This window comes from Oenanthe melanoleuca, chromosome 2, assembly GCF_029582105.1.
Source record: "Oenanthe melanoleuca isolate GR-GAL-2019-014 chromosome 2, OMel1.0, whole genome shotgun sequence".
Taxonomy (NCBI): Eukaryota; Metazoa; Chordata; class Aves; order Passeriformes; family Muscicapidae; genus Oenanthe; species Oenanthe melanoleuca.
Window position 1 is genome coordinate 102,220,312 of NC_079335.1, and position 27,689 is coordinate 102,248,000.

Sequence of the window (27,689 nt, forward strand, 5' to 3'; positions counted from 1 at the left end):
ATCTTAAAATTGGATTTATTTTCAAAATCCTTTTTGAGAAGGAATGTGTGGGAATGCGTGTATTGACCATAAAAAATGTCCTTTGGGATCTACATAATTTTAGACTTTGTGTTCCTACCTACAGATATTTTTAACTAAGCCATGCTTCCTTTTCTTTCTTTCCCCCCACCCGAGGGGCCACTGTTTGAGGTGAACTTTCTTCCTTTAGGATTTTGAATCCCGGTTAGAGCAGGATTGTTCGTCTTTTACAGACATTAATTCTGGGTTACTGCTTCTGTAGCAATCCTGAATATTATATGCCTCTTCTGGGTTTGTGGGTTAATGTTAATTTAATGCAATTATTTTGAGCTGCTGTCTATTTCCTTTAAATCCTGTACTCTGCTGTGCTAAGCTAATGAAACACAGCTATTGTGGTGTAGTCTGCGTCTCTGCTTACTAAACGCTGTTGTAATGTGGAACGCACTAACTGAAAGAGATTTTCCTGTCTGCAGCACATGAAAGTTTTTAAAAGGGTGCTAAATTTCTTTTGCCCTTCTAAATACAGTTTTTTTGCTTAGTCTTTTGCTACTTCCTTACATTTGGAATCTCCTTATATCTTATGTGTCTTGGTTTTAAGAAAAAATCCCAATATCTTCAAGCCAGTTGGTGACGGTATGGAAGGAGATTAAAAGTCTCTGGTCTGGTGGTTCACCTTTCACTCCTGTGCAGATGCATCCTGAGCATCTCTTGCATGTTTTACATCTCATCCATATGTTCAGGATGGCAGAAGTTATGCTGGTTTTTATACACAGAGTAACTGGAAGATGTATTTTAGAATATTTGTCATGGTCAAGCTCTTGGTAGCTTATCGCAATGAGAATTGCTGTGCTCCCAGGGCTGGACTGCTTTCCACATAAGCTAAAAATACACCTACTTGAAGAAGGTGCAGGATTCAACTTGAAGTCAGCAAGATGACTTCACTGCTGTATCATGTAGGAGTAGAGGATTCACTGCAAGGGAGGCAACATATGTTTAAACTTAAATATTGTATAATTATCCAAACTGGCAAAGGAAACTGTGAAAAACATAAGGAATATGTATTAAGTCCCTTTTATGATGTTTAAAGATTTCCCCAGTGTAAGAACTCCTACTCCAATATTAATATTTAAAAAATGTTCTTATCTTACCAATGTATACATTTGACTTTGTCAGCAAGAGCTGAGGCTTCGTTTGCTCAGTTTTTTTTCCAGGTGTGTTGATACACCTGTTGTGGGGAATAAGCTCAGTCTGGAATCCATCCCGGTTAAAAAATAATTTTTCTTCGTTTTATTCAGCTTATTTTTTTGCTTGCTGGAGGCTTGGATCAGTTCCCCATGTCACACCACAAATGCTTTGCCAAATGTGACTGAAGGGCTCTGCTACAGGGAGGGGATAAAACAGGAGAGAAGGGTGAAGAAAGGAAAACTTGGCCCCTGGGAGAAATGCCTCTCCTATAGGGGAGATTGTGGACATCAGTAAAGATGCAGCAAACTTGTGAATGAGAGCTACATGCCACTCTTCCAGCTGTACATATTTTTAAATATTATTAACAGGTTTAACTGTGTGGGTACTCTTGCTTATTTAAGTTTTTATTCTTGACATGGCAGATACTAGTAAAATCAGCATATCAGCTTTTTTAAATTTCTTTTTAATTTTTTTTTTTTTAAACGAATGTATTATTCAAGCCTATAGGCTTTTTTTTTTTTTTTTTTCCACAAAATTAACAAGACACATTCACTGCCTTGAAGATACTGGGCTAATTGAATAAGATCATACAGAATAAGGTCATACAGAGTCTGGGAGAGAAGCAGTGGCACTAAAGAGCAGTTTGGCCAAGTTCTGTAAGTGGGTCAGAGCTGAGTCCGTCACCGAGGCAGGTCTCTCTTGTCTGTTAGATTTCCTGTTCCTAGCCCTGTCACACTGCCAATCTCTTTGGCTTTCTACAGTAATCCCCTTCATCCCATAGAGCTGGACCTGAAGCTGCTGACATGGGAGAGAGAAGGGAGAAGCAACAAGAGGTTTTGTTTATACTTTTTTTTCTGTTTATTGTGTGGTGTCTTGAAGTTGGCTTGCTCTGGATGTGACATCCGTTTGTCATTTATATTTGTTCTGGTGGGTGGTGCAAGCAGCAGCTCCTAGCTTTGTGTGTGTGCAAGGTCTTGGGATGAAAATTCTTTAGCAGTGTGATCTGTTACAGGCACTGACTGAAGGCATTTCTGCTGCCTACCTTAAACCCCTTGCTATATTGGTTTTTCAACCAGGGTAGCTATCAAATCCTTCTGTCCTTAGAGCAAACTGTTCCACAGGAGTGCATGTTACCAACCTTTTGTACCGTAGCCAGACTTAGGAGGAAACAGTGGTTTGTACATTCTACAGTAACAGTGTTGCTACCATAGCAGATTTTTGTGCTTGCTTGCATCTTTCTGAATTGTTTGAGTTTTTTAATGCAAAAAGAAAAGCCTGAAAATGGAACTTTGCTGAAACTTTTCAATCTCTCATTGGTTTTCATATGGTTTCAGTGAAACTATGTGATTCCTCTTTTTATGTGAGGTGCTGTGAGGGGATGGTTATGTTCAATTTAGCTTCATGCTAGACCTTTGTGCTTCATTATAAGAGGGTTTCTTCTGTGGCTAGAAGAGTTTTACAACACCTGTTAAGTGCTGAAGAGCTGAGAAAAGCTTTGGAAAATCTGGGAAGCAATTTTCATTTGAAAGTTTATGTATAATTAAGAGTTGGACTCGATGATCCTTGTGAGTCTCTTCCACCTTAAAATTCTGTGAATTTGTGTGGTGGTGGCCTTTTTGGTAGTCATGTACTATCATATTCTTTGGAGTTATGACATTGCATATGAATCACACTTTCATATGGGTCTAATTTGTTTATTAACTCCACTCTGCTGTCATCTGTCAGAAAAAGCATATTATTTCTGAGATTACTCAGAAAGCTGGCACAGTGAAGTGTTTTATGGAAAAGCAAACAAAAAAAAGTGCCACCCTGTACAGTTGTCAAGAGTGTATCTGCTGTCCTTTTCACATGGAGTACCATCAAGCTGGAGAAAAACTAGTCTTCTATCAAGAAAAGAAAACAATGTCATATTCTCTCTTACGTTTGTAAGTGATGAGAAAGTGAGAAAGCTGGTATAGGTGGAGGATTTCAGAGCATTGGTATTGCAGTATGAGGGCTGTATAATGCTGCTGTCTGAGGAGATAGACAGTGATTGTAAGTGTTCCTTCTGAATATGCAGAATGGTGCTCTCTGGTATGTGTTTTTCCTGTACGTGGCAGCATCTAGCAGTGTGCAATTGTAACATCTGGTGATTTAAATTGCCAAATAATGCCTTTATACTCAAATCCATAAGAAGTCAACCTTTTCCTCTCCCACTCACAGCCCCATTGAGAAGTTAAATGTACTAAGATGCAAAAAGTATGTCAAATATGCATTTAAATGCCTTGGTTCTCTGATGATTTCATTTAGTATGTTCTACATGGGACTTTGAAGCATAATAGCACATTGTCCTTAACTGATGGAGTTAGTCAATGTTTGATCTCTTCAACTGAACAAACACATTGTTTTAATGCTTTTTAATGACCTTTTAAATAGGACAATTGATTCTGTACATTTTTAAAGGGAAGCCAGGGTATAGCTGAGTCTTCTTTTTCTTTTGGGTTTGAGCAAAGTAATCACAGATTTAATCACAGAATATTGTAAGTTGAAAGGGACCCACAAGGATCACTGAGTTCAAAAGGTATCAATAGCTTTGGAAATTAAGATCCTTAAAATATACACATTCTAGTGATAGAATTGGAGGAGTTAGAACTCTGTTTACCTGCTGATATTCACAAAACTTCTAGATGGTGCACATTAAAGGCAGAAGCTTATACCTTTGCTATTTAAAGTCACATTCCTGTGAATGTACAGTACAAGCATGCTTAGTAAATACTGAATTGTGCTAATACCCGTTCTTGTCACCTTCTGGCAGTATTTTTGAAGTACCAAGTTTTAAGCCAGGAGGCATCAGCTGTGGGTAAAGGTAAGTCAAGTGATAGCTGGTTTGAATATAAGTAGATCAAACATGCTCTGTACTTAGCCAGAAATTTTTAAATATTGCTAAAATTATCTTTGTACAGATCTGCAGCAGATGTGAAGTGGAGGTTAGCTCTGTTGGATAGCTCTGAAATAAGAATCTGGCCCTAAGATTGTTTTTAAAATTAACCTTGCTTTTGCTTCCTTCTCTACCACACACATTTTTGAAATGATGCTACATCTTGAGGTAACAATTTGGCTATTATCCTTTGCATATGATTTCTGGTTCTACAATTAGGTAAGAGTATGAGCAAAATGTAAATTCTTTGGTAACTTGGTGGAAGATACTATTTCATCACAATTGCTGTTTAATTTTTGCAAAAGAGCCTCTCACGCTGAATATTCTTTAGAGTTACTTGAGGTTAATTTTTCATAAATAAAATTCTTAGTCATCTTCAGAATCTATGCAATATCTTAAAGAAATAAAGATTTTGTACATTTCAGTAGTTCATTGTTCTCCTTTTGTACCTTTGACTCCTTGCTTTGTATGTAAGAAGCTGCTCTTCTGGCTGTAGCACTAGCCTTGAATCTGGGAGTTCAGCAGCGAAATCCTTCCCTCATGGAAACTAACAGCAAAGAAATTTGCATTAATTTTCTGTTTTAAGCCCTGACATTGACTTTATATGTGACCTTGGTGTGAAGGTCTTAGCAGCAGAATTTATGCAGATAATCTACGCATTGTTTTGCATCACAGGAATGTATCATGGGCACGTGGCAAAGTTTTATACAAGCAAACAATACGCTTGACAGTTCATGTTTTCCTCCTCCTATGTAGCAGAACTCTTGAGGATATATGAGGTCCTTCATGTTTTGTTGAAATATAGATAGCTTATCAAAACAAGATGCATCTTCACCTTGGCTGAAGTCTTGCCGTAACCCTCTGCCCCACAGCTGCACATCTTACATAGTTTATATCATGTACAATCTTGGATGAGTAATTTTGTGGAGGGGAGTAGAGTACTAGAATGCTGTGCAAATTGGCCCTTGCTAACAGAAGCCCATAGATGAATCACAGCACATAGTGAACAGAAGCCAATAGATGAATCAAAACACCTTTTTGGACCTGGGTAGAGATATATATATTTGCATATCTAATAGTATATGCCAATAATATGTAAACTGGAAATTTTCAGGACATCCTTGTGAAGGATTTTGGGGTTATTGAAAGTTATCAGTGAAAAAGCTTCTGTGGCTTTATTGCAAATATCCACTCTTAATGCTATTCTAAGAGCTTGCGCTCATGAATCATAGAATAGTTGGGGTTGACAAGGACCTTAAAGATCATCTGAGAAAAGTAGTTCTTGATTTATATTTACATATTGGGGTAGCAAACTTTAGGGTTAAGTGCCTTTAGAATACACCTAACAAGATAGATAACAGAATACACCTATAGAAGGTAACAGTTGATTTTAAACAGGTATTTAGGAAAACTTAAAATTATAATTTTGAAGATGCTGCAGCTACATTTACTATTTGGTTCAGCCTCAGAAAAACTCAAAGTTCCAGCTAATTGGGAGGGCGTGCCTTAATGCTTTGCAATGCAGTGTGTGTATTATGAGGGGATATGTGCCATATTTGGGCTCTTTCCTATTGCACAGCTTGTGTCCTTGGGCTACTCTCACATCATGGAGCTTCTTGAGGGATATAGCTGTCCCACATGCACAGGATGTTTAATTACTTTACGAAATGCAGTTTTATATTGGAAGTGGTGGGTTTCTTCTTAGACTCCTGACTGATTTGCTAGCCTTATTGCTAAGGGGAATATCAAAGTGATTTACCCTATGCTCCAGCAGAGAACATAGGAGAACTGATTTGAGCTATACTTGCTTCCAAAAGGATAGAATGGAGCTGTGTAAACATAGTAAATAAAAGCTCAAATAAAATCACAGTGACTTTATTTTGAATTTTCTTGTTGATTAAAAACTTACACATTACAAGTCTAAAATAATCTTTACTTTGAAGTGAGGTTTGTGTTTATGATATAACAAGGAAATCTTATTCCATCAGATGCATATTATTTTACTGTTAGAGTTTTCTTTGCCAATGAAAGGAAGAAAACCTTTTTTCTTGATATGAGAAATTACTGTGCTATTGGGAAAGGGCTTTAATGACTCTAGCTTACCTAATGATAGCATTATCAAATAAACACCCATTCACAGATTAATAGGATGATATTTTTTATTTTGAATTGTCTTTGAAACTGTCATTTGATCTCAAATTATTTGTTATGCAATAGTTGTTGGGTGGAGATTTGCTTGGATTTTTTATTTCTTTATTTTACTTGTTTGTTTTTCAAGTTGATACGTAAACATTTCAGCAAGTATTATTATTGTTTTGATGCGGCAAGATTATTGTTTTTGCCAAGTTGCTGTAAAAAGTTTAGCTAATGTTGTAGTTTAGGTGCTAATGTTAACTTACTGTGTCAGATTTATAAGTAACCTTTAAAAATAAGCATATCAATTAAAAGAATTCTCACAAAAGTGCAACTTCTTAAATGCCGAACTTCCAGGGATTTTCTTTAAATGATAGGCTGCATGGGGCTGGGACTGAATTTGTTTTATTTTCAGATTGTGGTATATTGCAGTTTTAGCAGAGGCTGGAAGAAGCAAATTAATTGCTGTTGCGGTGTAGAGGCACGTCAAAGTTTGAAGAATTATGGAGTTTGTGTTGTGCTGAGCTGGAGTGATGAAGTACAGATAAGAGGACACAGCTGTAGCCACAAATTAGGCCTCTCAATTTGGTGCTGAAAGTATTGTGTTAGAATTGCTTTTCTACAATTACCATGTGGAAAGTCTGATGAATAAAACCAGATCTGAAACATAGGGAAGCTGAAAATCCCTGCTGCTGCTGCTGCAAAAGGTTTTTTGGGGCTTCATTGTTGTGGAACAAAAGGACAACTTTACTAAAGCAAGAGCAGTGGTTGGGAGCTTACTGGGCATTGAGAAATGCCACTGGTTTTTGAATCTTAGCAGTTGCTTAAAGGGCTAGAGTTCTCAGTGACTCCTTCATCTTACAGTCGGCATGGCTTGGAGGAGGATGGGAGCTGTTATCTATCCATGGTCTCACAGCACCTCTTTTTACACTGACTCCAACAAGAGTGGGAACATGGGGTTTATCAAGAGGTATTTCTGGAAGTTGCATAAACTTTGATCCCATTGAAGTACTGTGCGGGGGCCTTCCTATATAGGAAAGATCCAGTGAGGAGGTAGAGCACCAGCCTCTGAACTCTTGTGGGCACAGGAAACTTCAGTGTACAGGTATTTTTCTTGCATTCTGTGTAGCTACCCTATTGCTATGGGAATATTAATGCTCCAGGTGTTTCCAGGCACAGGACAGTTGCAGTGTAGTAACAGATCAGATCTAACACACAAGGGTAATACTGAGCAGTGCTAGTTTTATGAGCAGGAATGTTAAAAACAACCCCAAATTTACAGGCCTGTCTTGTGTTCAGGTTGGCTGTTAGACATGCTAGGTTCACATATGGTCCATGAGCAAGAGCGTGAACTGGCGTGGACTGGCTGAAGCTGTCACAGCTGTTTAGTAGAGTGTAGCATTGAATTCCTATAAAACCAAGCGATAGCTATGGCCAGGCAAGATCTGCATGCAAATTTGCTTATTCCACAAAACCAAATCCTGCATAGGGCTGGAACCAAGCAGATGCCGACTAATAAAAGACTGGGCAAAGTGTCTCCCTTCCCTCCCTCAAATGTTCTCATTCAGTGAGTGTAGCTCTATCCTGACCTGCAACATCCTGTTAATTTTTTTTGTCCTAGGAGTTTCCTGAATGCCCCATGGAAAATGTGACACATTTCAAAATTTAGAACAAATACCTTCTGCAATGGGGCACAACCAAAAGGATAAAACTTTATTCTGCATTGTGACTTTAATCCAGATTTGGATTCTGGTGAAGAACTCTGATCGGTAAAGTGTCTGGAATATAAGATATTGAGATGTAAAGCCACACAGTTGTTCCTTGGATTTGAGAATTTATTTATGCACAACTTGGAATTGATAAATCTATGGCCTTTTCAAAGGACTCTTCCTTTTTTCTTGCTGATATTTTAATATTTTTCAAATGCATGTGACATTTTAGTTGGTTGACCGATGACCAACTGATGTTTATGTACAGTAGCTGAGGCTATGGTACATTTGGGATGTAGTATTTTATTGTTTGTTTCAGCCTACTTTTGTGACTTTCAAACTGGAAATTCCATCTAGTCCTTCAAATCTATAAATCCACATTTTTGTGAGAGGAAGTAAGATGACAATTCTGACATTTGGTGTATAAGAGTTTTGTGATGGATTGTGTTCTTCTAACTCCACTGTTCATACTTACTTTCATAATCTTGAAAAGCAAAAACATTAATGAATCAAAGTGAGTTAAAGATTGGACTTGGTTTTATTTTAATACGGGATAAAGCTGGAACCTTACTGAGTATACATTGTTCAGCACTTGTTCTCTGGGGCATATGAATTAGTCCCTTCATTACTGGTCTGGAAGCATTTCCTTTGGTGGCTACCCTGCATTTTGATTAGAAAAAAATACTTGGTGCATTACTTTAGTGCTTATGCTCATGGGAAGAGTTAATATTTAAAAAACCCTAAAAAAACTAAGCATTTTGTGGCCATGTGAAATTTTTATTTCTTGGAGTGAATTTGCTTGCTTGATTTATATATGTCAGCAGAAAGGGGATTTTGAGAGAAGGTGTAGTGAGCCTGCAAGCTTGAGGAAGAGCTATAATTTGCATGATTACATCTTGTGTGTTTGGGACGTGTTTTCCCAAAGGATGCAGGGTGAAGTGTCCTTTGGAGACAATTTGCTCTGTGGGTGTTGAAGAAGACAGCAGGAAATGTGTGTTTCTTCTAGCTTTTTCTCATTACTGGTTGTTAGTATTTGGGACAGTATCCCCTGAAGAGGGTAAGGTTGGAACCTGGTGGAGGAGGGAGAGTCATAAATAAGAGAATAAAGTATTTTAGACCCATCCGCTCATGCCCCTTGCTGCCATACCTACACAACCACTCTCCTTTCAGTGTCTATCAGTATTGTTGAAAGAGCCTGTAAATTAAGAAACAAGCTGTCTTTTTTTAATTTTTAACCTTCACAAAAGCTACCGGAACTGCTTCCGCAGAGCATAGGTTGTTTTGATCTGACATTTAATAAAAATACAGGAAGAATGAAATATCAATGTACACATCTGGATTTCTCAAATTGCAGTGAAGGTCTTGTTTCCCCATTCTTTAAAAGCCTAAAAAGTGCAGAGAGGTATTGGTGAGGGTTAAAATGTGTCTGTTGCATCTCAGTTGGAATGTACTTCGGCTGAGATGAAAGTTCAGCAGTTGGTACAAAATCTCCACCTGTAAAAAAATGGTTGGTGTGTGTGAATGTAATCTCTTCGAGGAAGTGGAAGATGGCTTAAAGAATGGGCAATGTAATGGAAAATAAAACACTATCAGAAAAGAAAAGGAGGAAAAAAGTCAGAGGTGAGAGAGATGAATTATATAGCGTAGGCTAAATGTATTATGCTTAGATTTCTTCTGTGAATGAATGTCCTGTTTAAAAATGAATAAACAAATATTTCCCATCTTCATCCTTGTTGATAAGAGCATGGTAAAACTCCTGACAGTTGCTATTCTTTCTAAGAGTTGATCATGTGAAAATTTTATGTATTAAAAGCAAGGAAAGCATGTTAAAGTCTAATCCACGCTTACTTTAGTGGGTCTTAAAACTGTCATCACTTTAAAGTCATGCAAGAGCAAAAATAGGATCTTAAATACAAATGCTTTTTGTCTCCTATGACTTTTAATGCACCTGTTATAAGTCAATAATTTAAAAAATCTAAAAGCAGATCCAGGTCAAATATGCCTTAGGTAACATTTAATCTAAAAGTGCTTGAAAACACCTTTTAGTGGTGTCATTACTATCTTTGTCATCTATAAAGAAATGCAATATATTCTTGGAAATTTGAAAATTTAGAGGGCCACAGTTTGATGGCAGAGACCTGTAATCTTTCCTTCTCACACACAGCCTAATAGCTATGCTAAATACATCATGATGTGTGTCAGCTCAAAAGGAAAATGTGCTAAACAAGGCTTTTTACTTCTTAGCTGCTAGAGGAAACTGCCAATCTTTGGCATGGTTAACTTTCTCTTAACAGAAAGCAGCAATAAATAGTATAGGCAACTTGACTGGCGGCATGCAAAGATACCTTGCTGTCTTCTTCCTTTTAAGGTAGGATTCTTCTTTCTTAAGTAAGGTTGGTTATGAGCCAGAGGAAATGGTAACAGATTTAGGAAATGAACTGTTAAAACAGGCACGTCCTCAATTTACTGGCAATAGTTCAGTTTGATCTTGTTAGAGATGAAACAGTTCCTGAGAAAATTGGGATCCTTCGTAGCTGTGGGATTTTTAACCTTGCGGTTTCGTTATGCATCTTCAAAGCAAGAGGCAAGCATTTTCTGTCATGTGCCTGTCTCTTTTTACATCTGTATTTCCACTTCAGCAATGAAAGTACTAAAAGCAAATGAAGGAGAGTAGGGTAGCTAGCAGCCATCCCACTCTGTAAAACTACAGTGGTTATTTGGGTCCAGAAAGAGGTAACTGGGACAGGACAGAACAGGACTTCCTGTCATGGGTATGCTGAAAGTAAAGTAGTTGCCGGGAATGGCTGAACCAATGAAACAGATGAGATTATTTCTGAGCAGAAAACAGTTTAAACTTTCAGGGCTCTAAAACCAAAGCACACAGTGTTTGGCAAAGTCACTTGTATTAAATGAGGAAAGCCTGAGTAAAACGAAGAATGTGGTAAAGAGACAAACAGTAGTTGCTTGCTGGGCTGTTTCGCAGTATTTGCATTTTGATTGGTTCCGCAGACATTTGTGCATGCCTTGGGGATGCTTAACATAAGGAAAAACAGCTTTTTATGTAAAGAAAATTGGCAATGAGATTTCAGACTTGGTCCCTACAGCACGTTCTCTGTGCTCTTGCAGTCTTGGCTTAAATGAAAAAAAAAATGGTGATGCATTTGTTTTGCCTGGGAAAATAGTTTACCTTGTTGATTTGATTTAAAATATGTAGTACACCTAGAAGCATATTTGTCATTTTGTCTTGGCAATGAATCTTTTAATTTGGAAGAGTAAGATAAATAAAACACATTGGAAAATAAATAAAGCCAGAAAAGGATTTGCTCCTTTCTGTCACCTCTCAGACTGCATATCTGGGATCCTTGTGAGAAGCACTGTCTGATGAGTAACTACTCTGAAATGCTTAGAGCACAGACCATTTCCAGCAGACCCCTGGAAAGCTGCATCTTCACTTCTACCTCTCTGGTTTTAATGGAAGGTGTTGTATTGAGTCTAAGGAGGGTTGCAAGAAATAGATAAGCCAGTCTCTACTTTCAGGGCCTTGAGGGCTAGGAAGGGTGAAATACAGTAGGATCTGTGAGAGTAGTCTTCCAATCACATGAATAAATAGGGCAGCTGCCCTTTCTGGGTAATCTGTTAGCATGATTTAGATACAATCTCCTGTAGCTTCTAAATGCCTCTCAACTGTTCTGAGGAAGTGTGGTGCTCAATTTTATACTTGGTGGTTGGAGGCACAGAGAACCAAAGGGCAAGTACATGGCCACACACCAAGCCTTTGAATAAAAGAAAATTGAACACAAGTGTTCTTCCTTCCAGGTTTAGCATCTTTGTCTTTGGAGCAGAACTCTGTTCATTTAAACAGTATAATTGCTACATGTGGTAGAAAGTCCTCTTTAGTTAGTGATTTGGGGAATAAATTTGGAAGAGATAGTGTCTATTTGCAGATGAGTTCTTAATTTTATTTTTTTTTGTGGTCTGTCTCATACCAGCTGCTAATAATTACTTCTCTCAGGGACACCAAGGTCAAATGATAATCTGGGGCTCTTATGCGTCAAGAGGTTTGTTTTTCAAATGCTAGAATACATTTTTCTGACTTGTTTATATGGGAACATTAGACTTTGTCCTGGGCACTGATGGAATAGATTTACCTAAGAACACGTCTGCTTCAGAATCTTTTTTGAGTACCTTAATTAGAGTTAACCTAATCTTTCCAGTTCCCTCCCCAGTCCTAGTCCAAATTGTTGGAATAGTGAGTGAGACCAGCAAGGTAAGAGATGTGGCTGAAATAAATCTAATTCTTTAACACACTGACAAAAGAGCTTGTGAAGGTGGTGTGGCCTGTAGGAATCTGCTTCAGAGTTTGGAGAATGAAACATGTGAAAAGGAAACTTCAAAATGTATTCAGAAGCATATTTTTTCATTCCTCTTGTACACTATTAAGAGGTTTTGCATGCCCAGATCAAGAGGAAGCAGTTGGGAACTGCATGTTGTGAGCTCTACATTTATCTTCCAGGCAAGATAGAAGGAAGCCACATCCAGTTCTGACAGAACAGCCAAATCGCTTTTTAGGAAAAGGGGAAAATGGAACCCAAATCCTGGTCTTCAGAGATGGGGAGTCCACTTACTTGTTACAGGGCAGGTTGTCTGTCAGCTTTGGAAATTGGTCGTCTCCTTCCTGATAACACTCATTAGATTAACATCTTCAGGTGGGCTCTGTCTGTGATTCTGAGAATGCAGCTCGAGGACTGCATAATGAGAAGAAAATGAAGTATTCTTTCAGTAGAGATTCGCACTGTAGCTTTTTGGAAATCTTGTACTTTCAGTACAATCTGTGAATATTGCTTAATTTTGTGTAAAATTGAGAGTGGGTAAGGCTCTGTGCTTGCTGTTGTCGCCATGCTGCCAAACCTGTAAAGCTGTGCTCAGTCTCTGCAGCAGAGTAGAAATGCTTTACTGAAGAGCAGAAAGAGGACTGCATTCTCTTTTAAAGTGATCGATACCTAAATCACTCTTACTGCTTGAACAGCTGAGATCTAATTATTTTAAATTACTACTGAAGTACAGATGAAAGGTGCCACAAAATTATGTGTTTGGCTTTGTTTCCATGTTGCTGTTTTAACACAAAGGATTTTCCAGCCAGGTGTTAGCCCTCCAGGAAATTCAAAATGGTCAACTTCAGTTGACGGCTTTATTTGGAAACAGTTGTAACATGTCAAACTAAAATATACAGTTGCTTGAACACCCCCAAATGCAATGGGAAAATTTTATTTCGGAGCACTGAAATCTGAAAGTAAGAAGGATAAACAATAGTTTCTCTCACAGGGTACTTGGTGAAGGGGTATTACTCTGTAATATTTATTTCTGTATTTCTGAAGATACAGACTCTGGCAATCATCAGATCACTGAAAATGTACTTGGATTTAATCCAAATACTTTAATCTTTTAATGTCTGTTACAATTATAAAGCAGCTCATTGAATTAATGACACATACTATAATGAACTTAGTAATTTCATGCTTTTATATCATTCTCCTCTATGGAATTGAATCTCAGCTGTACGTCCTGGACTTTGTACAGGTGAAAAAGTTTAAAATGAGCAGGTTATATTCCCGTTTTTCTCTTTGGCCTTACGCATTGCTTGCTGTGGTTCTGATGCTTGGGTGAGTGAGTGGTGAATGCATTCAAGGGAGTAATCTGTCTGAAAATGTGTCTTTGTTTTTGTTTTGTGGGTTATGCTCCATCTCTCTGAACTAGTATGCTGGACAAGTGCCAGTGCTGGCACTTGGGGGAGGGAGGCAAAGCTATGACATTGGGGAAGCAGACATCAGATCTGCTGTGGAACTGGACTTTGCCATCCAGAGAGTGTTTTGGAGGAAAAGAAATTTATTTTACTGGAAAATCTAAGGATAGTAGCACAGGATGATGTATATGTCTTACAATATTTTAAACATGAAATAGTTATGAGGATCCTTTTTTTTTTTTTTTTTTGGCTACATAATAAGCTAGAAGTATGCATGCTATTATTCAGCAAAATATTATCCTTTTCAGCAAAATATGTCCTTTTACCTGTTGCTACCAGCGTCTCCCTGTTCTGCAATTGTAAGATCTTAGCAGGTAAAACTATGGGCAATAACTCCTGATTGGAACCAAACTGGTATTAAATATTGGAGGCACTATTATTTGTTTTTAGGATAATAGAGTAGAGCATCACACAGCAAATGCTAGTTCATTTTGGATAGGTGTTTTGATTGAGTTGCAGTATCATCGGTGACAATTGATGTTCTGGCTCCTAGGAAGAAAACTGACATGAGTCATCTTGCTGAATAATGTGGCTGGCACAGTTCAGTCTTCAGTGCTTTCAGCTGTTTGTCTGGATGCATGTGTTGTGAAGAGGTTAAGACTCAGTCTATTTATTAGCCAATTTGGAAACAGTGTTTTGCTCATTCTTGGCATAACTCTGCATGTTCCCAGCGAGGCTAGAGCAGGAACTTCAACTGGAGCGTGGCAATGGGGATACACAGCAGTGCTGTCATCAACTTTTAACAGAGTATTAGCTCTAGTCATCTCAGGAGTCTTAGAGAACCTTTGAAATTATTGTTCCTTATGAAACAGAAGATACTTGGAGAAGCAGATCATATGTACTATTAAGAAGGTGACTTTTTAATTGATAGTGACTTTTTTTTCTAAACAATGAAGTGAACATGTTTACTAGACAAGCTGGTGTTTTTCATGAGTCATGTTTCATCATTAAAGTGTTCCCACATTTTTTCTAACAGTAAGACAATAGATATTAATAACACCTCTGTATAGCTTCAACTGCAGTGGCAGAAGTGGTGGCTGTCCTCTCTCCCTTCCACCTCCTCTTTTTTTTTTAATAGCCCAGCATGATAGCATAAATTAGATTCAATGGAGGTTTAAGTTCACATGTGGATTGTAATTTCTGAGTGAACTCGTTACCTGTCTTGCTGTCCCAGCTAAAAGGGAGAGACAATAAACTTTTCAACTATTTACTGCTTAAACTGCGTGACTCCCTAGAGTTTATGACCCAAACCAATAAAGGATGATGTTTGCATCATTCATTCCTCTTCCCTGGGCCATGCAGATTATAATGTCGAACAAAGAGTGCAGTAAAATTATGGGGTGACCACAAATCGTACCAGGTACGAATGGCATGTATTAGTCTCTAACACACACAAACACATTTTAAGGCAGTTTTCTTGTCAGAAGTAAAGTTCCACTTTGATCTTTAAAATTATAGTTCAAGTTATGGTATACTATTTGAATGGGATACTCTTTGAATCTTGCTCTTGAATGCCAGATGGGCAGAGTTATGGAGATTCTTGTTCCTAAGTTGTAACCAACGGCTGGTTTTATTGTGTTGCAAAAATCTTATTTTGGCATTGAAGGCAACCTGCTACAGAAGCAGACCTTTTTGCTCATGATGTGCATGCTTGAGTACAGAAAAGGCAGATTATTGGAACATAGATGAGCAGGATATGACTTCAAGAGTGCTTAGAGACAATATATCAGTGTACTTAGAGAATCACAGAATTGTTGAGGCTGGAAGGCACTCCTGGAAGTCACCTGATCCAGCTTCCGTGGTCAAACGGGGTCATCTGCTGCTCACAGTTTTGCAGTAGAGAGATGAGTAAGGGATAGTCTCATGTTAAAATACCCGGATCTCCTGTTACTAAGTGTCACATTCAATGCAGTTTACCAGGATTTATGCAGGACAAATCTCCCCTGGAAATGGGCTGGATGAGCAGTGTTGGCAGTGCTAATATCTTGCATTCAGATTTTTTTCTGAAAGGCTTCTTGGAGTCCTCCAAAATACAATCCGTGTTCTGGTTGTTTGAACCTGAAGTTCACTCTGTTCTTGTGTTTTTTAGTATCTTTTTGCTTGTATCTTCCCTTACAGAGATCTTATGGTTGACCTGACTGTATAATTGAAATGACTGTTCAGGTGTGCAAGCTCCTCTTGATCTAGAATTGTAAACAATGTCCCCAAGGTATGTGTCAGTATTGCAAAGGAGGGTGAGATCTTCTTAGGATATTCCTGGAACACAGATTCCAGGCCTGCCAGTACACCAACTGAGCAGTGGTCACCAAAGCAGGGTGGCAACAGTGTTAAGGATGGGCAAATGCACAGTATTTGTTTTGGGATGTGACTTGTGTCTATGTTTGTTCTTTCGTATTTGTTTCCAGAGTGGTTTTGTGATGTCCATCAAAACTCTGGCTTAAGCTTGACATTTTGTTTAATGCAGAATAGCTCAAATTATTCCACAAATGTTAGATATAAGCAAAATCTCTGATATTAACTGTGCCATGCATTTTTTTCGTGACCATCACTGTCTTTTCCATATGCTACTTAGTTTTGCTTAATGTCCTTCAGAGAGCCAGCACTGGGAAGTCCACAAGTGTTAAGGACAAATTATACTTTGTGACTATGAGAGTGAACCGACAGAGAGCTAGGAGCCTGCAGGGGTGGATTCGGAGACTATATAGTGCTGGAAAGTCAAAAAAACTTGGGGCATTTGGACTGTTAGATGTTTTGATGCACTGATTGCAGTAAGTATAAGAGAAGCACCTCTGTACATGGGGCTGCTTTCTGATGCAAGATTACTAACAGGTAGTTTATTTCCTTCTCTTGTTTTTTGTTATCTTTTACAGTATCATAGAAGGTTCTGAGTTGGAAGGGACCAATGGGGATCACTGAGTCCAACTTCTAGCCCTGCACAGGATACCCCAAGAGTCACACCATGTGCCCAAGAACACTGCTCAAATGCTTCTTGAACTCAGACAGGTTTCGTGCTGTGACCACTTCCCTTGGGAGTGTGTTCCAGTGCCCAGCCACCCTCTGGGTGAAAAATCTTTTCCTAATATCCGACCTAACCCTCTCCTGACTCAGCTTCATGCCATTGTCTTAGGTCCTCTCACTGATCTCCAGAGAGAAGAGATCACTACCTGCCCTTTCACTTTCCTTCGTCAGGAAGATGCTGACTGCAGTGAGATCTCCTCCAAGCTGAGAAAACCAAGCGACCTCAGCTGCTCCTCATATGAATTTCCCTCTAGATCCTTCACCTTCTTCACAGCCTTCCTTTGGATGGCTTCTAGTAACTTTATGATTCTTCTTATATTGTGGCACTCAAAATTGCACAATTCTGAAGAGCAGTGTCAGTGCCTGACAAAAGGCTACTGTCTTCAAAATTTTTGTGCCCTCCTCAGACTCACAAGTGGTATCCACCCTTTCTTTTGCTGTTTTTCTTACTTATAATGGGCATTACCATCTGCTTTTGCACTGTGGAATATCAATATTACTCTTTTCCATAAGATTTTTCTATGCAGAATGATTCCATTAGAAAATTATGCTATTTGTTTCAACCTTCAACATCCTGCTTGTGCTGTCAGTTAACTTGGTTATTTCCTTTAGCAATCACATATCTCTGTTGCTCTCTCTTCCTCCATTTGACTGCTAACTTCCTAGCAGTTCCATTAGTTCCTCTGGATGTATAATAAACATTGATAGGGTAACAGATTCTCTTTGTTTTTTATACTACTGCTTCATCTTCCTTCCAGCAGGAAGTTTAGGGTTTTCCCCAACTTTGAGCTTATCTTCTTGTATCTGTTATCTCCATTGGGATATAGCCAGCTATCCTTGTTTTGATTCAGATTCTGCTGTGGTATCATTTTGATTCAAGGTACTCTTTTTTGGTGTCCTTTCTAGCCCCCTGTTTTATCCAAATGCCATAGCCAGATCATACTAGTAGTAGAAAAGAGGACTGTGATATTTTTTTTTACCCTTAATTGAGTTTTATTCAAAATTCACAGTACTTTTGATGAACTTTCTCTGTTTCTTTTCAGCTTGTTTTCAACCAGCCTGTAATAAACAAATTCAATTATTAGTTTCATGGGACTCCTTTGGAATGTGCTTATTTTAAACATTAAGAATCACCAGCCCTTTACCTGCTCCCCCTCCCCCAAACAAAAAAAATTGCCTCCATCATTTTGAGTTGTAATGTTTTGCTTTGCTTTATTTTGTTGTTTCACAGTATCAATGGCCTTTTGCATTTCTTCTGCCCTCCGACTTTCTTGTGCTGAGTACTTTGATTTTTAACTTACAGCTCCTTAAGAACAGTAGGAACACTGGCTGAAATGGAGGTTTTATGTTTTGCCCATTACTTCCTTTCTGCTTTGCTGGTTATGTGAGAATATCCTGAAAGGTGGAAAAGAAAACTATATTTAACTGGATTTTAAGGGATATTTTTTTGCTACTTGCTTCAGTTTAGAAATATCTGGATGAGAAAGATGATGAGAAATGAGCCCTAAATGAAGTGGGCAAGCCCTGACAAATTGTGAAAAGGTTAAGTAGATAAAGTAATAGTTTGCATTCAGAGTAGCATTTCATTTTGTTTCTGTGCTAGATACCAGCCGTCGTCTTTAAGTTTTCTATGCTAAGGCAGGTACTCAGCATGGTTGAAAAACTGTGCTTTTTTTGTGAAGCTTTAGATCTTTGACTGCTGGATTGCTATTGGTGTGAGGGTTGTGGTGGTGCATTTTGGTTTTGTCTAGTTTTTAAATGAATTTTTAATTAATTTATTTGGTTATTTATTTAAAAAATATTTATTTATTGGAATTGTTTTTTGAATACTTGAGTTTGGTACTTTCCTGGTCCCTAGATTGAAGACCTCTTATACTAATATCTTTAGTGAACAAACATTTTATCTGACTGGATATTATACATGAGTTAATTAAATTGCCACAAAGTTTCAAATAGAAACTTGAATAGTCCAAACTAAGTTTTTTGTATCCTTTTACGAGTTACAGACATGTAATCAGAAGTTCCTTAGTAAAAGGAGAATGATCTTCCAAGAAGCGGGGGAGTTCATGTTAAAGAACTACCTGAATTTTTCTGATGAGCTTCAATGTGTGCTTTAAAAGCAAAACCAGACAGCCTTCTTGCTTGTATTCTGAGTATATCCAGTCTATTGTGTTTTCTTTCACCTTATCTTTTGAAGCACCCTTTAAAGCCTTTTTTGCTCTCTAGTTTTGAAGAGTGCTCTATTTTAAACTGGTCTGGCTTCTCAAACACAGTGAAACCTCAACCATATAAAATGCTTCCCAGGAAGATAGAGAAAATGGATATGTGATGGATGGAAATGTGGATAGAGAAAAGACTTGGAATGAAATTGAGAAGAAAGGTTACAAGTATGCTGGGAATGAGATAAGTGATAACCACACAAATATTATCTGTCTTTCCTGGGAAGTTTTACCAGTGGCAAAAAATGTTCTGTTCTGTATATTTGGCACCTATAACCCTGAAATCACAGGAAGGGTGGTGTATTTAAACCTGAGGGGTCCAAAGCTTATTTTAACATAATATTAAATATTTCATTCCTGGTCTAATGATCCTTTATAGATCAGCAGGCTTAGGGTTCAACATCAAAGAAATGTTCCTGTTTGGAACCTGATGGACTGCTCTGAACCATGAAAGTCAGTTGAGGTGCGTCAGGTGTTCCTGCAGTGTTGGTGGCTGCTGCAGAGCAGTAGCACCCCCACCCAGGTTGCCTGCTTTTTGAGACCACTGCTTTTTTCCCATCCCTTACTAGAGTATAGCTCATAGCTTCTGTACAGCTTTATCTTCCGTTTGTGTCAAAATATACACAGATTTTATTGATATAGGTCTGCTGGGCGTTTTACTCCTTCCTATCTGGTTCAGGAGTGAATAGCACTGAATACCTAAGAAGGAAAAGCAGCATGAATGCCTTTTTATGTACACAAAGTGTACATCCAGCCGCCTGGCTTCTCAGCCCTATTTTCATTTCTTGCGGAGATGGTAGAACACGTTTACAGCTCTTTAGAGTCAGCTGTTCAGTTACGCAGTTTAACTCCAAAAATAACTATCTTGGGGGATATTAATCCAGTGTTGGATTATCTTTCTAAAATCGTTAATCAGACTTGGTCTCCGAGGGACCTTCCAGCTGAACTTGCCACTTAGTTTCTGTTTGTTGAGGTGGCAGGAGCGAAGCGGAGGAAGCTGATGAGGTTAGACAAGAAGTGGTTCTTTACATAAGGTGCGGAGCAGAGGGAGCTGTGCCTCTCCTCCTGCTGTGGGCCTGACCAGGGCTCAGCTCCCTGCCAGCACCCACCACATCCTGCTTGGCGCTGTTGCCCTCACTGCCCTGCTTTTCCATCACCTTCAAGAAATGCCATGCAAAAACCTGCCTGTGTCAGGGGCTGGCAGGATCTGTGCCAGCTCCAGGTGCTGTATATGCTGCCTTTTGTCCAGGCAGGAGAAACACATACTTTATTAATTTTTCAAGTCACTTGGCGTTCCTTCAGACAGTTTCTAATAAATAATTTTCTTACTTGAGCTGTTCATGAAATGAGCTGGACTGCTCTTTGAATATTACCTCTCCTCTGTAAAAGAATAAATAAACTGTTCTAGGCTGCTGTTTAAATTTATGAGTAGAGCTGCAAGTCACATAGCTCCAATTAGCCTTGAATTTTTCTTCTGCCTGTGGAGAATAAAGATAATTAATAATAATAATAAATAAATAAATAATAAAAAATAAATAAATGGAATTTATTTCTTGAGAGATGTGCTCCAATAACTTTAAGTTACTTGAAGTACTTTGAGATCTTTGTAGAAAGTGCTAATGAAATTGCAAAACAAGGTTTTAAAAAAAAAAAAGAGTTCCACTAATTTCATACACAAATAAAATACTGTTTTCCACACGCAGTGTATAGGTAGAAGGGTAAAATTCAATATATTTTACTGAAGTTTGTACTGAATGAATCCTTCAGAGCCAAGCAGGTAAATCAAGAGCTTGCTTATCTATGCTGATGCACTTTTACATTAAATTTAACATACTTCGATTTGACTTAGTAGACCACAGGGACTCCTTCATAGTTTGGTTTGGAAATGCATAAATGTATTATATGTGGTAATAAAAATAAATTGTAAAATGGACACATTAATGGGATAATCTGTCATAGTTCTGCAAAATCATATTGATGGAAGAAAGTATGTTCAAGTGGTAGACATGCTTTGGTTGTAGTTTCCTCCCCCTCAAATTATAAAATAATGTGCAGTTGAGTACCTAAGTTGCTTAAACATTCTCCAAGTTACATCTCCTTGCAGGCATTAGGGAAAACAATCGGAATTTGCCTTCCTTTTAATCTGACCCCCTCCTCCCCTTCATACATTCATGCCTGCACATGATATATCCTTCTTGCCTTCAGATTCTGCTTGAAAACAAATGTAAAAAAGAATTGGAAAGTTGCTCTTACATGTCAGTGCTTTTCAGGTCCCACTGGGAGAGAAAAAGGAATTGTCCTTGAGAAAACTCCATAACTAGACCCTTCAGTGACATCCCTATCTTTTTCACTGTTTTACTGCTGCTAGTATAACAAAAAGCAGCTGAAAACAGTTCTAGTTCTTCATTCACATAATGAAAATTGCTTACTAAATTGGAACCATTTCAAACCAGGATTTGTGCCTTCCTTATTTTTCTGGATGGTGTCTAACACACTGCATACCATGAGAATAAATAGTAGGTAATTTTGAATTGTCAGCACTGTAGGTTGCAGAATTTTCTTTACAGTCCTACTTTTGGGATGACAGCTAAACATCAATTTTGGCCTTAAAAAAACCCCAAAACCAATACTTTTTCCTGACATTGCCATGTAGGTGGAATGAAACTAAATTGACTTTTGTGTTGCACTGGATTCATAAGAATATAAATTATGAAAGGAGAAGTCAGCATATTTGACTAGGATATCCACTGAGAAACAGAAACAAAGTGATGATTTTATATGCTTTTCAGCATTCAGACCACATTGTTATTTTTGAGTTGATCTTCTGGTAGGAGAAGTGGGACTACATCCATTTGTATTAGTTAAAGTTCTGTCACTTTGCTTTGTGTTTTATGACTGTGTAAGCATACATATAGTAGTAATTATAATTATGAAGGAGATTTGTGCTAGCCTACATTAAAACTAGTCACAATGAAATTGTCTGGCGAATGCTGTGGCAGACTTCTCTTGCACCTTTCTTTGGAATGTGCTTGTTTTCCTTAGCTGAATTTGATTAACTTACCATCAGCTTTCCTTGATTCTTCTTTCTGGGTGAGTCAAGATAGCCCACAACTTGCTACAGCTCAATGAGGGTTAATGCCCTCATATGCATGGGAAAATGGAAGTTTTCTGCAAATTTATTGCTGTGTAATGTTGTTTTACTTTTGTACTTAGAGCCAGTGGTCATGAATCAGTGTTTTTTCTCCAGCATTTATTGTAAGCTTTGGAGGGAAGGTATTGGACCACAAGTCAAGTTACTTCTTCTCAGTCAAAAGAAACTGTGTTTGCTTGTGCAATAGGTGGATTCTATGGTTTTTATAGGTCTCCCTTCCATCTCTTTAGATATGTGGTCTACAGATGATTTTTTATTTCACTAAAAGTGTAGAAGAAACATGATGGGGGAAAATAAAACTGTTGAAAACAAAGGCTTACTCAACTGAAGCTATCCTCAGTCAAGTTTATCTAGCAGGAGCTGCTGCTGCTACTCTTTGTGTTGAGGCCAGCAAGCTCAGGTTCTGGCTGAGACTTGCAGCATCCCTTCTGCCAGGGATGGGGTGACAAGTCAGGGAATGCAGGGAGTAGCTTGTTGGTCAAGTACTGTGTGAGTCAGCCCCACTTAAGTGCCACAGACAGTTTAATACCAAAACATCGGCAAGCTGAGAGTACCAAGAACTGTGCTGCTGAGGAGGTGGGAAACACAGTCACTGCGAGTGTGGGAGCAGAAGGTGGCAAGGTCTCAGTTTCAATTGACTGTCGAGGTGGATTAACAGCTCATTGCTGCCAAGAAACATCGCTTCTCCTCCCCTCTCCCATGTTGCATCACCTCTGAGTAGCTATTTGACTCAAACATGATAAAAAACTGATGACCAAAAATACTTTTTCCCCCCTGCCCTGGTTGATTGAGCTAGTGCACTGCATGGCAAGAGAGGACCGCTGGTTGGAGATGCAAATGGTGGGCATTTGATGTTTTGGGAAGAAATTGTGGGAACTTTGCATCTGCTAAATCTTTACAGGGTAGAAGACAGCCAGAAGTAAATGTCTGGTTTTCTCAATGACCATCAAGCCAGCTGCTTGCTTTAATTGTATTTATTCCTGGTTCCTGTAACATCTACCAAATGTAGACAATATCACAGTGTTTCTTAATCATACTGTTTAGGCTTGCAAGGCGCTTCCTGCAATCTAGTCTTATTTATAGACTGTCCATTGTCTTGTTTACTGCCTTGTGCCTTGCTTTGTGGTGATGCGTGATCCTGTCGTTGTCAGAACTGCCACTGAAAGTAAACTTCTGGAGTGTTAAAGATCATATATTTCTTTAATGTTATGTGTTAATAGCCCTGTGTAGAATGTAGGAGGGCTTGCAGAGTCAGAGGACTAAGCCTTTTCAGAGCAGACCAGAGGCACACAAGAAAAAAGGAAAGATGGAGACATCCAGAGGTCTGGATGAACTCCTACTTATAAAAGTAGTCTGAGACAAAGATGAAACATTTCCCAATAAAGGGATGATTTCACAATTTTGTTCAGACCGACCTAAGCTCTGGCTTCATCTGCAGTTGAAGAAAAGTCATTAGACCAGGTTAGTTGAAGCAGCAACTGAAGGTTTTTTTTACCTGTACTTCTTTGTGTCTTTGAATGTCTGGTATACTGACAGCTGTCTGTCAGCCAGCTCCTCTTTTGCCTTAGCTCTTTGAAAGGATGTATGTGCAAACATGTCTCCGTGCTTTCACCACTTCCTTCTCTTTTTCTGCTAAGAAGAAGTGGGACTTTCTACAGCTTCTCTAGTTTTGTGATATGTGATGGCACTTTGCTAGGTCTCAGTAGAGCATGCAGGAAATGCCATGGTTGTTGTAGAGGGCTTGGCAAAGCAAGCAGGAACCTCCCCATCTACAGAATGGTGCATGGGCTGATGTGTCTGAGAACTGTGGAGCTTTGCTACTAGAGAGGATGTCCTGTCACCACCAAGCTGAGAGAGGGGTGCAGAAGCTTTTTTTTGCAAGCCCAGATGGGCACTACACACTCTTGATAAACATTTGCTGTTGTTGGAAGGTTATAAAGTTTGATGAGTCAGAAGAGACATAACTTCAACTCTGCAATTTGGTTCTTCACCTTTCCTCTTTCCATGAAATTCATAGCTCCCACTATTTGACATGAGATCCTGTTGATACTCATATTCTTGCCAGAATTATGACATTATGTGGCTGATTATGACATCACTGTGGATGTATACTACATCCTTGTGTATTCATGTGTCTGAGATGTACCATAAAGAGTATTTATATGTGGGTATCTCTGGATCTGTGAGGTGAGGATGTGTGTGCGTGTGTATATGTACATGTAAAAACTGCTGAGTGTTCTGTCTTCTTCCTGACATACAGGTTGCTGTAGTGCAGTGATCTATTTGTGAACACCCAGAAGATCATTTCTATAGTTAAAAGAAACAGTGTTTTCTGGCCATAACTTCCTGGGCAATCTCTTCTGAAGTGCCGGCATTAATCAATTTGGTCACGTTCCCTGGGACTCCAGGAGTGACACTGTAAGGGGAGTTTTCTTTAGTTTGTTTCTTTTTCCCCACCAGCATATTTAATATTTAAAAATAGTTTTTCTATTTAAACCTAATGAATGCCTATTATTCATTGTACATTTCAGTGCTTCAGCCATCCTTCTAACAGACTGTTGAGCTGTACAGTGTGTCGTGGTGGTGTGTCCTGTGTTTGCTCCTTTAACATGTCCCAGTCTGCCGCTCCTGCACATACATACACACATACATTTTCATCCACCTGCCCAGCCAGGGGAAATGTAGGAGACTGAAGTGGCAGTGCTGGAGTTCTGCCTGAACTGCTATTATATTATTTTTTCTTTTTTTCTTTTTCTCTCCCCCTGCAGGTGTGAATAAGGGAGACTCTCTGCAGTATTTAGGGTCCAGTTGTACTGACTCTGAAGAAGTGTCACAATGCCCCCTCCTGCTGATATAGTGAAGGTGGCGATTGAATGGCCAGGTGCCTTCCCCAAGTTAATGGAAATAGATCAAGTAAGTTCCTGTGTACCTGTGCTCAGCTGGCTCTGTTCATGAATAAGTTCTCTGCATGTTTTTCTGCATGTTTACTTCAATGCATGTGCATTTTTCTATGAATGTATGCGGGGTAGAAGGTGTTTTTATAAGGGATGTGACCCTCTTCCTCTCTTTCTGCTAAGGTTTTTGATGTCTTTAGCTGGTTTCTTCATCTGCTTTTTTTTTCTTAACAGCTGCTTGAATAAGGCATTTACTGGTGGTGTGACCCCTTAACACTTTTGTGCCTTGGTTGTTCAACTGTAAAATTGTGGTAGTGTTTACCTCTGGGTGGAAAGTCTTTAAATTTCTAGTCAGTGCTTTGCATTTGGAGTAAAATCATACCAAATGGCAGCAGCAAGAGCAGATTTTGGAACTTAAGTAGTGGTGCATTGTGACCAGGAGGATCTTTGTTCTGTTTAGGAATCCCAGGGGTTGTTCTGTTTATCTGGTTAGTCCTAAAGCACTGGCCCCATGGGTGGATTGGAGGCAGTGTAGAGAAGTTAACAAATTTAAAATTATGAATCAAAATATCTTTTTAGGAAATTGTGGTGGGGGAAAACAAACAAAAACAAGTTATACAAGGGCCGTGTTTTATATTCTGGACTTCTCTGAGATTGTTTTTATCATCTATGTATTAATATTAAAAGGAACCTCTTTAATATTTAACAGCTTACCCTTAATATTTTGAAATCCTGCAGTATGTTGCCTGGTTAGAATTATTATTAATTCTGTAAATAGTATTCAGAGCGATGAAAAACATTTTGTAATGTGCTTTAGACCTGGTGTGTCTGGGGACTCAGTACATTATAGAGGTCTACTGAAGAGGAGAGCATTTGAATTCACCCTGAAAATGTATTACTGAAATGGGTTAGTAATTTCTTCATGAAGTGCAATGAGTTTCACTTGTAGTCAACCCTTTTGTGGCACATCCTTGAGAAATCCCTGTGTGAAGTTTGAAGAAACATGGTACTGGAGGCTGGCTGGAATCACAGTGGTATGATTTTTAAGCATTTGGAAAGCCCTCTTAGAGGAAAAGGAAGTTCCCAAGTGAAACCAAACTTTGTAGATTGATTTTTTTGACCTGCCAAGCTTTTCCACTTTCATTTGCTGAAATTTTTCCGTAAGCATAGAAATCTTTTGCCTTCTGGAGTGAAGAATGTTTTACTTTTTTCCTCTTACGTAACAAATGGAAGGCACTGCACACTGTTCAGCAAAAGATACATGTTAATCATGACAAAACCAAGTACAGTGGGAACAAAACTGAAAAAATATTACTAAGTCTCCTTTCAAACAGCAGTAAAATAATATGAAAGTGATATGGTTTAATTCACAAAAAGCTCGAAAGTAACTCTCAAAAAACACTCATACCTTATCTGTAATATTAGCTTACTTTCCTTGTTTTTAGTTTTATGATGTAAGATTTGAAGGAGACAAGAAAGATCGGTGCTGAATTATATTGTGTAAAACTCCTCGAACACAGCCTGCCAAGTTATCTGCAAGCTTCCTCAAGCCACTTTATGGCTAGGAGGAGGAAGAGGGAAAGTAAGGCCAAAGGGGAGAAAACTTAACTGCTCCTGATGAAAAGAGAAATGGAAATGAGGGAATGAAGTTTGAGAGTCTCATCCCTCTCCTTTCTATCTTTCTATGGAAAGATAGGAAAGAAACATCCTTTTCTTCTACCCATGCACACAAACACTCATATTTACCTTTTCAAGTTTGGGAGCAATGTGAGAAAGAACCTTGAAAATAGGGTGATACAGCTCTGCCTTTGATTCACTTAGTGCTAACTTTTCCTCAATCTGTTTCCTTTAAAGTAGCTATTCAGTAGAAGAGCTGTAGTGGAGGAAATGATTCATCCCTCAGATGGCTAGCTGTTGGAGGTGATAAAGGGGAGGAGAGAGAAGAAAGACAGAAAAGAGAAACAACTTAGCCACTGACCAGACACTGCAGGAGTGCCTGTGTCCCAGGTGGGATCTGCTCATTCAGTCACCATTTGACATATATTCAGAAAATCCTAAAAACTTTGCCATACTGGTTTCTTCTCTCTCTTTCTTACTATGAAGAAAAATCAATATTTAAATGAGTAGCACTATAATATGACTTTTAAAAAACCCAACAAAACCCCATCACTGTAGCATTATACAAGATTTTTTATCTTTCAGGGTACTGACGCTGTTCCAAAAACTGAAGAACAAATACCGTATAAGTAATCAGAGTAAAATCTGGGAGGTTTCTTTAAGGTGGCTTAGTGCATATACTTGGACACACTTATTTATATGCAGTTGCACATTATGCTAATTTACTTGCTGTGTATATGGATGTTTTGCTTAGCAATGGAGAGAGTAAAATATTTTCAAAGTGAAGAAATGTCACTGTGAACCAGAACCATTGATGGTGGTGTACTGGCAGGTGTTTGCCTTAAGAGAGCTCATGAGTATTTTTTCAACCAAATGTTATTAAACTTTGTATTCCCCATTAGATGCATAACTTCTGACATGGACTTCAGGAGGCACAGAGCCTTTTCAAGTTGAGGCTTCCCACTGCATTTCTATAGGTTTGTTAGCCTGGGTTCTCCAATGATGGTTTTAGATTTAATCATGGAAAA

General features: G+C 38.6%; 1 protein-coding gene across 10 annotated transcripts in view; it reads left to right on the forward strand.

The window, feature by feature from the left end:
- The window catches only part of ELMO1 (engulfment and cell motility 1), a 312,086-nt gene that overhangs the window by 25,761 nt on the left and 258,636 nt on the right, over positions 1–27,689 (forward strand). For 8 of the 10 annotated variants that reach the window (XM_056483191.1, XM_056483198.1, XM_056483192.1 and 5 more), the window contains one exon: positions 24,919–25,063. In XM_056483191.1, coding sequence (XP_056339166.1) covers positions 24,986–25,063 — 78 coding nt within the window. In that variant the 5' untranslated portion in view covers positions 24,919–24,985. Of the gene's footprint in view, positions 1–24,410; positions 24,569–24,918; positions 25,064–27,689 lie in introns of those variants that run through there. The other 2 variants (XM_056483194.1, XM_056483199.1) reach the window with 2 other exon arrangements.